Source organism: Hyperolius riggenbachi, chromosome 3, assembly GCF_040937935.1.
Source record: "Hyperolius riggenbachi isolate aHypRig1 chromosome 3, aHypRig1.pri, whole genome shotgun sequence".
NCBI classification, from domain to species: domain Eukaryota; kingdom Metazoa; phylum Chordata; class Amphibia; order Anura; family Hyperoliidae; genus Hyperolius; species Hyperolius riggenbachi.
The window spans coordinates 108,875,857-108,888,022 of NC_090648.1; the positions used below are offsets into that span (position 1 = coordinate 108,875,857).

The window sequence follows — 12,166 nt, forward strand, 5'->3', positions numbered from 1 at the left end:
TGTCCTTATCTTATCTGAAATGGGAAGTTTCTGTTATTTGCAATAAAATTGTTACTGTAGCTAGTAAAAAAAAGTTTTCCCACAATCGTTATGGTCAGGCCCAGATTTACATCACTGGAGCCTATAGGCACAGGTGTCCTAGAACCCTAGACTTCACCCTCCATGAATCTACAAATCCCCACTGAACCACACAGGTGTTCTGGCTGGCTCAGCTGTCACTTCTCCTTTACTTCCCTTGCCCATCATAAGTGACTACAGGTGGTTCTTAGAATTAGATAGCCAGGGGTACCCTCAGTATTAATAAGCTAGAGGTGCCCCCAACTGAAGGGAGATCCCATCAATGGAATGCCAAGAGCTGGGTGAGTAACCTCACATTTACGCACTGCTCGGGACTCAGCATTGGGAAGGAGGAAGGCGTAAGGCAGAGGTATGAGCCGCCTATCTATCATCAGGCGCCTGTAGGCACCTGCCTACAGTGCTGTATAGTAAATCCGGCCCTGCTTATGGTACTGGAAAGTGTGGCTCAGTTCAGTACAGGCACACAGGCCAGGTAAAATATAGAAACCAAATAGGGGACACATTTCGGAAAAAGGGGATTGCATATAGATTTGGGGCACTAAATATTTTGAGGCTTTTTTATTTTTGTAAGTTACACTACCTTTAAAAACAGAAGAAAGATCAAGGGGTACAAAGAATTGACCTTTGGATTTTGCTAGGCGGATTTTAACGACTTTAGTAAGAAGTGTTGCAGTGCTCAAACTGAGCCTTGCTGCATAAGCAACTCTCTCATAAAGGGAACTACGATTCCCAGCAGCCTGAAACTCCACACACAGGTCAGATGCGCCTGCGCAGACAATACTCAGCAGAAACTACACGTCCCAGAAGTCCGGCAACCAATCGCGTTTGCGCACTGCTGTGTGTGGGCGGGGCTAGGTGTCAGTGTCGGGCTCCTGCTGCCCCCAGCACAGCGCGCTTCGCCGGCTTACGGACAACATGGCGTTGAAAAGGATTCAGAAGGTGAGATAAGCAGAGCCGCCCGGCCGCAGCACGACGGCCTCTCATTAGCCACAAACGAAAACACCGTGGCTTTCTGCGCCCAGGGGGAGAGCTCCGTCATTCGGCGGAGGGGGGAGAGGGCAGCGAGGCCCGGCTAGCGTGCCGGGAGGTGGATGGGCGGCACAGGGGGAAGTACTCGGGGCTCCCGGTGGAGCCAAGGACAGCGCGGAGCCGCTGCCACATACTGATCCACCTCGGAAGAGTTTGCGCGTGCGCGAGGGTTGTCACTGTTGCCTTGCCCCCCAGAGGGAGTGGGAGCTGCGCAGGCGCAGTGGTGCGTATAGGTGTACTGTGCCGTGAGTGCGCACGCGTGGGTCCTGTGAATGAATTGCCGTACTTGTGCGGCTGCGCTGGGAGTGACAGCTGCTCATACACCTCCCCCATTACTCTCTCTCTACCGCCTGCCAAATAGTGATCCTTAGGCCAGCTGCTAGGGACAGACCTTAAATGGGAAGAGGGGACAGCGAGGTGTGAAAGTAGGGAGAAGGGGGAGCTCTAACTGGCCAATGTAGTGGCACAGGAGCCTCTTCTGGTTATGCATGCGATGCTTATAGCTTATTAGTGATGATGGAACAGATACGCAGTTAATTATGCATGGAAACCATTTTTACAGTTTGTTCCTGGTCATCAGTTACTATAAGCAGAGTGATTGTAACTCTGCATCATTGGTCTGTATTTAGTAACACATGTGGTATCCTTACTAATCATCCATTGTCAGACAGGGGCAGCCTCTTCATGAGGCAAGGTAGGGCAGGAATTGTTGAGGTTCAGTGGTCTCAGTCTGAGTCTAATAGTTTAATATCCATCGTTGTGATCCAAGTTTTTATTCACGGGTTGAGATGCAGGTGCTAGTCTAGGGGACCCAGCAGGACACCTCACAGGGACATGCTAATGTGATTGTGTGGACAGCACCCTCTTGAACTGCTAGGTTTGAGATAGGTTGTAGTTAACGGGAACCTAAACTGTGAAGCATATGGACTTTTCCTTTTAAAATAATACCAGTTGCCTGACTCTCCTGCTGATCATGTGTCTCTAATACTTTTAGCCACAGCCCCTGAACAAGCATGCAGATCAGGTGCTCTGACGCGTACATTTGAAATCGGCGCCGGTAGACTTGGGCGCAGGATACAGCGTTATATGGCTGATCGTGCTTCTGCACAAGTCCGGGCCGATTTAATTACTATTCCCCCTCCAGGCCCACATGGATAGTAGGGGAATGAAATAATTCGGCTTCCAGCGATTGCTGGAGGCCGAATTATTATGTTTTTAAGCAACTTCGGCTCTGTCTTCTGACGGAGCCGACGTTACTCACTGAGCACTTCAATAGGAATGATTCCTATTGAAGTCTATGGAGGCGCCGGCTGCGCCCAAATCTAGCAGCGCTGAAAAGCACTGCTTCGGCTCTGACTGAGGGCAGACTAGATTAACTGCATGCTTGTTTCAGGTGTGTGATTCATCCACTACTGCATTCAAAGAGATCAGCAGGACTGCCAGGCAATCGGTATTATTTAAAAGGAAACATCCATATCCCTCTCAGTTTAGGCTCCCTTTAACTACAGCCCATACTATTCAGTCACAACATAGTGTGCTGTAATTGGGGCACTATTCCATATGAAGTTTTCTGCTGCGTCCCCTAAACTAGCGAAGCGCCGGATCTGTTGCTTATGTCTACTACAGGACACTATCAAGTCTTGGGAAATCAATGCCTCTGTGGGTCAGAGTGGTTTAGGCAGCACAAGAGGAATCTACCCAGTTTGAAGCAGTTGGTTTCAATGTTTAGCTGATCGGTGTGTATATCAGTCTCACTGATATGATTTATGTCTGTAGAGGAATGACTTGATGAAAGTGACGTGGATCTACTGGTATGGCTTATGTTCTGACTAAGCATTTGCGTGGTGAAGGAATTGGCTCCTTATCCCTAAAGTGGAATGCTAATAAGGTATAATCATTGCTTGGCAGAAGAGGTTTTCCAAAATGAATACTCTTGTGCATTGTAACAAGCAAATCGGACAAGTGCAAACACTTTTCAGATGGGTGTGAATTCATTTGTTAGACCCATATCAAATAAAGTCTTCGTTCTATAAATGGCTTAAAGCATTTCTCATTCTTTATAAGCAATTTTATAGTCGCTTTAAGTAGCGTTTCTTAATCACTACACATAAATATTCCATCCAAAAGATTCTGTCTTGTTGCGCTACTCTCCCCAGCATTGTTACCACCTCACGTTTTCAATCACATATAGAGTAATTGTATAATTCTATGCAACAGCAATGTAAATAATGTACATGTCAAATCATGAGAGGAACTGGGTAACAACATTTACACTTCATTTCTGTGACAGAAAGTGAAGAACAAGAGAACTGTTCTTCACCAGTGGGTGAGTTCTACTTGTGTGATGCACAGGACTTCTGACCACCTCTATGAGACCACAGTACAGATGGACTGGGCAATGCAGTTTCTATGAGGGTCTCCATTATAATGATTTTAGTAAAGCTCTACCTTTAGTCCACTTTAGTGCAGCACTTCTGATCTATAGCTTCTGTCATCCTTTATCCCCTGCACAACGGTCCTGTGCCACATGATCACTGTGATGGAGGAGACAACTTGATGTTTAGGGGCCCTTTCACGTGGGCTGTGTTCTGTTCCATTTTTGAGAAGTCTTGAGATTTTTCAAACGCAAGTACAGTAAAGCTATAATTGGAATCATGGGAAGGCATTCCCACTGGATGCATTTGCGATCTTCTCAAAAGGCAATCGTAGGTCTGCTGCATTTTTCCTGCTTTTCGATTGCGGCCAACATGGTTAAAATAGCAAAATGTAAACCGTTATTGCGATGATCGTGTTCTGCGAATTTTGGTGTGAAAGAGCCCTGGGAGGTCTCTTAACAGTTAGCTGTTTACTTTTGGCTACAACATATTGTCCAGTGTATTGTATGCCTCCTTTCAGAGACCTGTACCATAATTTAACACTAGCTTCTTTCCTGTAGCTGATTGTTGCTGTCATTTGTTTTTGTTTTTTTGCCTTCATGGACGCTGCCATCTTGCTCATTCTATCAGCTGTATACACACAGACTGAGAGGTCATTATGCTGTGCAGAATTAAAGGACCACTGTGATAGCTGCAAGGTCCTAAAAACTAAACTTAAGGCTAGTACCACTGTGCGACTACTGGCAATTTTTTTGCATGCTGAACAATCAGTTTTTGCTAAATTGCAGACATCAAACCAACAAACGATTATTCCGGTGATACTTTTAACGACTAACTACATGGTTTATTGCAAGCTTTTGAAAAGTTACGTTTCTTCAGGCATTATACAGAACTGGATCAGAACCGTACAATAAGAAGTTTTGAATCACATACAGACTTATTAATGATCCTGTAGGCTCGATGATGTCACACAGTTTCGACCAACAGATAGATCCCTCTCTGATCGAATCTGATCAGAGAGGGATCGTATGGCCACCTTTACTGCAAACAGATTGTGAACCGATTTCAGCCTGAAACCGTTCACAATCTGTGGTGGTGCTGCCGCCGCTCCCCGCCCCGCATACATTACCTGTTCCGCCGGCACGAGTCCCGCTGTCACCGCTGCTCCGTCTCCGCGCTGGTCTGGTCTTCGGCATGCTTCACTTCTTCCTGCCCGGCAGGAAGTTTAAACAGTAGAGGGCGCTCTACTCGGGCATTCGTCGTACGTCGGGCATTCGAACGCCGCGATCGACGCACTCCCGACCTGCCGGCGCTCAAAAAATCTTCCGCACGAATGGATCGACGGGAACGATGGATTTCGGACGGAAATCCATCGTTCTGTCAGCGGTGTGCGCGGCGATTTCACAGCCATTTCAATCACTGTGATCGAAACGGCTGTATATCGGCGGGAAAATCGTTAGGTGTATGGGCCCCTTAAAAAGACTTCCTTGTTTAGCTGAAGTCAGTTAAACAATGCTTAGCGATGTGCGGTGATGCCGATGGGTCCCATTGCAGACTGTCGTTCCAATCCCCATAGACTCCCATGCTAATTATTGTGATCATTTGAAGGCTCTTTCCCGTCTGTTCCTGCGGTACACGACTGCGGAGTCCCTTAACCATCTTTAGCTGAGTACTTAGCTCATGAAAATAAAATTGCTATAGCACAAGTCATTGGGACAGAAGTCATCATGTAATGTTTCTAAAAATTAGCCAAAGAAAGCGTATTACTTTTCATACTGTTAAGCGTGTCTTAAATGGCACTTGTTTTGGCAAGCATGAAATTGGCACCTTCTTGGTCCCTTTTCCACCCTCCCATCACAATTGCGCCGTACACCTGTCGGACAGCGGTGGAATTATGGGGTGTGTGTGTATATGCAACTTCAGCAGATGATTACCTTCCACTTTTGCTCTTCTCTTATATCTTGTTCTCTGGTTTGCAGGAATTAATGGATTTACAGAGGGACCCTCCAGCTCAGTGTTCTGCTGGTCCCGTGGGAGAGGACTGTAAGTACTGCAATCTGTACATTACATATACCCACCTATAACATTGGTAGGCAAACTACTTGTCACTGCACAATAACACACCAGAAGTATATAGGCACTTTTTTGGATACATCTAATCCTTTACTCCATTGCTGGCAACTGTAATGTATAGAAATCTGCAGCAATAATGCATGGTGTTAGAGCATGCTTTTCATATATACAGCTCCTTGCATACTATGATTTTAACTCTCCTTATGCTCATCACTAATTAGCACATTTTAGATTTCCTATCTATGCATTTGATTTTCTTCATTTTTTAAGTGGGCTTAAACTCCCAAAACTAAAATTTCAGTAACTACCTACTTACATAAAAGAACATTTGAAGGCAGTCTAATGCTGGGGATACACGGGACGTTTCTGTACCGTGTATCGACCAGCTGATCCGGCCAGCTGATAATATTCAGCTGGCCCGATCATGCCGCTCGACCCGCGCCTGCTCGATTCCCGCCGGCGGACAATGGCAGGGAATCGAGCGCTGATAAGGAAGCGCCGGCGGGGGCAAGCGGTAATCGATCCGCGTGGACAAGCGGGGACCGCGGCTGGGGTCGACCCGGCGGCTAATCGAGCCGCCGGTCGACCCGTGTATCCCCAGCATTACACATTCTCTGTGTGTAAAAAGGTATACTTTCGCTACAGTGAGCAGTACAAGATGGCTTATCTCTGGCTAATGGCAAATGTAATCATTGCTGGCTGAAGCTGCCTGCCCTCCTCCTTTCTTGCTGAAGTGACTCAGTTGTTGCCAGGGCAATATGTCTATTCAGAAGAGGGAGAATATCAAAACAGTGTCTTTTGTCTTTGATTTTGAGTCAGAGATAAGCTATCTTGTAATGCTCTATGCAGTTTTTACAGACAGAGAATGCATGGGAATGTTTTCAAATGTTCTTTTATGTAACTTAGGGCTGGTTCAGACGGACGCTTGCGGAGCGTTTACCGCAAGCGTTCAGAACGTCGCGGTAAATGCTCCCATTCAAGTGAATAGGAGCGTTTACACCGAGCTTTTGCGCGCTTTTACCCGAACGCGGCGTTCGCGTCCCGATTTTCGTTAGCGTTCGAGCTGCCCCTGGAAGCGACATGTTGCTTCCAGGGAGCGGCCAACCGCGACGGCTAATGTTCCCCTAGGGGCAAAAAAAAAAGCGACCGCATCGGAACGCTACCGAAGGCTACTGAAAGCCTGACCGCGCAGCCGCCGCAACGCACCCAGACGCGACGCCAGGCAGACGTCCGTCTGAACCAGCCCTTAGTTTAGTTACTGAATTTTTAGTTTTCAGAGTATAATCCCACTTTAAAGGGATACTGTAGGGGAGTCGGTGGAAAATTAGTTGAACTTACCCGGAGCTTCTAATGGTCCTCCGCAGACATCCTGTGTTGGCGCACTCACCGATGCTCCGCCCCGCCTCCGGTTCACTTCTGGAATTTCAGACTTTAAAGTCTGAAAACCACTGTGCCTGCGTTGTCATGTCCTTGCTCTCACTGACGTCACCAGGAGCGTACTGTGCAGGCACAGACCGTACTGGGACTGCGCAGTACGCTCCTGGTGACATCAGAGGGAGCGAGGACACGGCAGCGCAGGCGCAGCGGTTTTCAGACTTTAAAGTCTGAAATTCCAGAAGTGAACTGGAGGCAGGGCCTGAGCATCGGTGAGTAGCTGCGCGGGCACAGGACATCTGCGGGGGACCATTAGAGGCCCCGGATAAGTTCAACACATCCCCCCCCCCCCCCCCCCCCCCCAGTATTCCTTTAACCACTTGCCGACCGCACGCTTATACCGTGCGTCGGCAAAGTGGCAGCTGCAGGACCAGCGACGCGGTACTGCGTCGCCAGCTGCAGGCTGATTAATCAGGAAGCAGCCGCTCGTGCGAGCGGCTGCTTCCTGTCAAATCACGGCGGGGGGCTCCGTGAATAGCCTGCGGGCCGCCGATGGCGGCTCGCAAGCTAAATGTAAACACAAGCGGAAATAATCCGCTTTGTTTACATTTGTACGGCGCTGCTGCGCAGCAGCGCCGTAAGGCAGATCGGCGATCCCCGGCCAATCAGCGGCCGGGGATCGCCGCCATGTGACAGGGGACGTCCTGTCACTGGCTGCACAGGACGGATAGCGTCCTGTGCAGCCCAGATCTCCCGGGGGAGAAGGTAGGAGAGGGAGGGGGGAGAATGTCGCCGCGGAGGGGGGCTTTGAGGTGCCCCCCCCGCAAAATGCCTGCAAGTAGGAGCGATCAGACCCCCCCTGCACATCATCCCCATAGGGGGGAAAAAAGGGGGGCGATCTGATCGCTCTGTGTGGCCGCGGATCTGTGCTGGGGGCTGCAGAGCCCACCCAGTACAGATCCAAACAAACAGCGCTGGTCCTTAAGGGGGGGTAAAGGGTGGGTCCTCAAGTGGTTAAGGACGTCAGACACCTTGCACAGTTTTTTTATATTCTACATTGATACATATATATTTATTTAGAGTTCACATAATGTTAGAGCCAGTGAGGACTCATGTCACACACTAGTGCACTTACCCCCATATATATATCACTAGCTGTAAAGGAGCCTCTCTTCCATGAAATGTCCCCCAAGTTGTGTCTCTCTGTATTTCAGTGTTTCACTGGCAGGCGACTATCATGGGCCCTGTAAGTATCTTGCACTGCGCTGTGTGCACTACGCCTGTGTTTTGTGTATGGACTAATATTTGTCATTTGTTTAGGACTTCTGCTTAGCACTGTCAGCCACGGTTTAGTGAAGTACAGTTAGCGGTCAGCCATGGCACCCTGCATGAAGAGTCTGCTTCCCCATTGAGGAGTTTGGACCTTGGTTAACCCTCCTGTAGATGGACAAGTTCCGTAGGGTTGGGAGGGTTTACTGAGAAACTCGGTTACGGGATTAGATATGAGTGGAAAACACTGTGAGAGTGGTGTGACAGCTGTGCAGGAGAAATAGATCTGCTGACAGAGAAGGGTGTTCTAATTTGAGCAAAGAAGTGGGAATGTTCTTCTCTCTCTAGTGAGGCTGTTCGGCCTTCTCTCTAAGGAATGTCCTATCACTGGAGTAGAAAGAGAGTTTTCAGCCACTGCTTTCTTGTGGGAGCTTTTCTAAGGGCAATGCTTGATGGATACCTTTGCAAGTTTAGACTTCTTTGTTTATTGCAGATTATAATGTGTAGCTTCCTCACTGAGCTGAAAATCACCATCAGCCTAGGACAAAGTAAAAAGCGTATGTGTAGGGTGTAGGAGACTGTCTTTGCAGACTTTTATTTTACATGGTGCAGTCTTGGATAACATTTCTGATGTTCCCATTCCTAGATATCTTGTTTGTCACACTGGTTTACTATTTAACCTCCCTTTGATAACTTCTGGATTTTAGTATCTAAAAGCGTTGTAATTTTTTTCTCACGCTTTTAGACCCTAATGCTGGGTACACACGTTAGATAAGGAAATTGAGTGTGAAATCGTTCTGAAAAAACGATCGGGTGGCTAAATCGCACGAAAAACGTAACGTGTGTACCCAGCATAAGGGCTCGTTCACTCTACAAGAGCTTTTCTAAGTCCTTTGTGATTTTAAAAGCTCTTGCTAATGTTATCCGATGTGTGTGTGCTCACTGGAGCAATGTGATTTTGTAGAAATCTCCCATAGCATTGCATTAGCAAGAGCTTTAAAAAAATCTCTAGCGTTTAAAAAGCTCTTGTAGTGTGAATCAGCCCTAAAACCAGGAAAAAAAATCACACCGCAGTGAGATCTGTGGCGGTCCAGCACATAAATCACCTGCCCTGGTCCCAGCGCTTCAATTCTCCCTCCGTCCACTGAGTGGAGCTGTACTCCTGTAGTGAGATATACGGCTGTCATGACAACATGCAGCAATCTCACCAGAGGAATCCAGAGTCTACAAGGACCGGAAGGAGAATGGCTGCCAGCATCTGGATCCTGGGAGAGGTGATTTACAAAGCCTGCTGCTCGCAGTGGTCTGCATTCACCTCCTGGTAGCTGCCACGAGTCAGGCTTAGGGTTACCGCTCTGAGCTGCGGATTTCTGGCCCGAGCTTGACTCAGTCACCCCTAAGGAGGTTAAAGGACACCTAAACTGTGAGGCATATGGACACTGCCATATTTATTTCCACTTGAACAATGCCAGTTGCCTGGCAGTCCTGCTGATACTCTGCCTCTAATACTTTTAACCATAGACCCTGAACAAGCTTTTGCAGATCAGTTGCTCTGACTGAAGTATGACAAGATTAGCTGCAGGCTTGTTTCAGGTGTGTGAGTCAGACACTATTGCAGCCAAGTAGATCAGAAGGATGCCAGGGAACTGGTATTTAAAAAGAAATAAATGTCAGCCTCCATATCCCTCTCAATTCAGTTATCCTGTAAAGGTCAACTTAATCGCATGCAAGTACTAGTACACAAACACATCATAGGAAATCTGCAGTGCAAGAAAAGTACCATAAATATGTTCATTTTGAAAAATAAGTTGTCACTGGTTGTATACAGTTCAACTTGTAAGGCAAATTCAATTGCTTAGCTCAAATCTGCTGGTGATTACACCCCCAGCCCTTCATCCCCCCCACCCGGTTTGTTCTTTTGGATCAGGTGGAAGAACAATAGAGATTTGAATGATTCTCTGTCTGATTTCTGTTAAATCCAGTTGAGAGAGGACACAGGGCTAGCCTCAGCGACCTCTACCCGATCAGTTGGGGAGCGATGTATTGCTTGCCTGAACTGGCACTTTAATAGTGTATGGGTGGAGACAAGCACATAGGGATGGCCCTGCCTAGGAGAACTCGTGGAGAAGCATGTGATCAGTTTGATCAGCTGATAGATTTGTAAGGTTCTAATGGCTAAGATCAAGTGTAGTATCTGTTCTTGAAATTTTTGGGGGGACCTGGAGGGATGGCACTGTGGCAGGGTGTCCTTCCTGGTCGTAATTCCCAGGAGTTGATTGAATGGATCTATACCATGGTCGAGGCTGAATGGCTGAGGGCTTTGCTTAGGCGTACTGCCCCTGGAAGTGGCGCTCCAGGTGCACCTGAAAAAACCTGAGATGTGGCAGATCTCAGGCGGAAGTAGGGTGCTTTGGTCTGTACTGCCCATATGCATCGCCAACTAACGCAGCTCCCCGGCCTTTTGGCTAGGGAGAGTGCGGAATTTTTATCACTCCGGCCGCAAGGTCGGGGCCAGCTTGCTGGCACCGGGGACTTCGGTTCCCAGGGGACTTCGGTTCCCACCCGGCTCCCTCTCGGGGGAGCCACCCGGACCATGTGGGATGCCACATGGCCAGGCCCTTTGGGTAACCACTGGGCACAGTAGGGGTCCTCCTCGGAGGACTCCAGGATCCTTCAACCCCTCGGGTGTTGGAGGATGCCACCCCCTGAGCCGATGGCAAAGGGGGAAGGTTCCCTTCGGGGAACAACCGGAAGGGCCCTGCTGTATTGTGGGGCCCGTGGCTACTCGTGCACGTTTTGTGGGGGTGCTTTAGGGCACTCACGCTTTTTCCGTGCACGGGGCTAATAGCCTTGCTGACCGGGACTCCTGTTGCATGCAACAGGAGCCAAGACAAGCTTAAAAAAAAAAAAAAAAAAAAAATTTGTAAGGTTCTAATCTGCTCGGCATGATCATGTGTTAACTCAGGAAGTCATCACAGCAAATCAGAACCTTACAAATCAATCAGCTAATCAAACTGATCACATGCTTCTCCTAAGCATTACCATCCCTTGCAAGCAGTAAGCAGGTAGTAAAGTCTGGTAGAAGTCCAAACACCAGACCTGCTTACTCGCTTTGGGCAGTGGCTCAAACATATCAGAGGCAGAGAATCTACTCAACAGTCAGGCAACCTCCATGTCTCCCCAATTTCAAGTTCTCTTTAATGAGAGATCACTTGATTGATCTCCATGCTTATCTAGCATTGTCCTTGAGGAAAAGAAAGGAGAGAACTCTTTGTTAGTAGATTAATGATTTCCGCTTGTTCGCTGTATAATCTGACCATGGGGGATCTTAATAAAAGTGAGGGCACTTCTTTATGCAGGGAGGAAAAAGGAAACCGGACTACATTTTAAATATCATTAAATGTCAAATTGGTAGAGTGGTGCTGAGTAAAAAAATATAAACAAGACTGTTGTTGGCCACTTTGGCAGGAGTCTGATTGGAAATATTACAGTAACTATAGTGTGATGGTCAATGTAGCATGGGAGTTATTTGAATGGATTGTTTTCATAGGTCCTTACAAATTTTAGAAGGTCCTTATTCAGATTGCTGTGTTTGGCTAGCATTAGCTTTACAGACATTTTTCCTCCATTCTCCGCTCATCACTGAACAGTCAATGAATGGCTCTTATTTTATAAATAGGAGCCGTTCACATTTGTCATGCTGCACTGGATCCGTTAGATCTATTGCGGTAAGCGGGATGCACTTCTGTCTGCAATTATCCCGGGCAGGTTTATGCATTCTGCCATACAGCCTATGATGGTAACCCTGGGCTACAGCCAAGGGGACACTACACTGTCCGCTCCCACTGGCAGCACGAGGGAACATAGCCTAGCAAGGTACCTGAACTGACCCAAAGCTGTCTGTAACATTAAACTGAGGCTTTGTATAATTTGTATGTGTAATGCATGGCGAGGTTTCTGCTTAATAT

The 12,166-nt window shown here is 47.7% G+C and overlaps 1 protein-coding gene across 3 annotated transcripts in view; it reads left to right on the forward strand.

Moving 5' to 3' along the window:
• The first annotated feature begins 910 nt into the window (after positions 1 to 910).
• UBE2D4 (ubiquitin conjugating enzyme E2 D4) overlaps positions 911 to 12,166 on the forward strand; it is a 31,233-nt gene continuing 19,977 nt past the window's right edge. The window contains exons 1-4 of one of the 3 annotated variants that reach the window (XM_068274750.1): positions 2,635 to 2,995; positions 3,398 to 3,433; positions 5,462 to 5,525; positions 8,144 to 8,175. In XM_068274750.1, coding sequence (XP_068130851.1) covers positions 2,921 to 2,995; positions 3,398 to 3,433; positions 5,462 to 5,525; positions 8,144 to 8,175 — 207 coding nt within the window. In that variant the 5' untranslated portion in view covers positions 2,635 to 2,920. Of the gene's footprint in view, positions 1,018 to 2,634; positions 2,996 to 3,397; positions 3,434 to 5,461; positions 5,526 to 8,143; positions 8,176 to 12,166 lie in introns of those variants that run through there. The other 2 variants (XM_068274749.1, XM_068274751.1) reach the window with 2 other exon arrangements.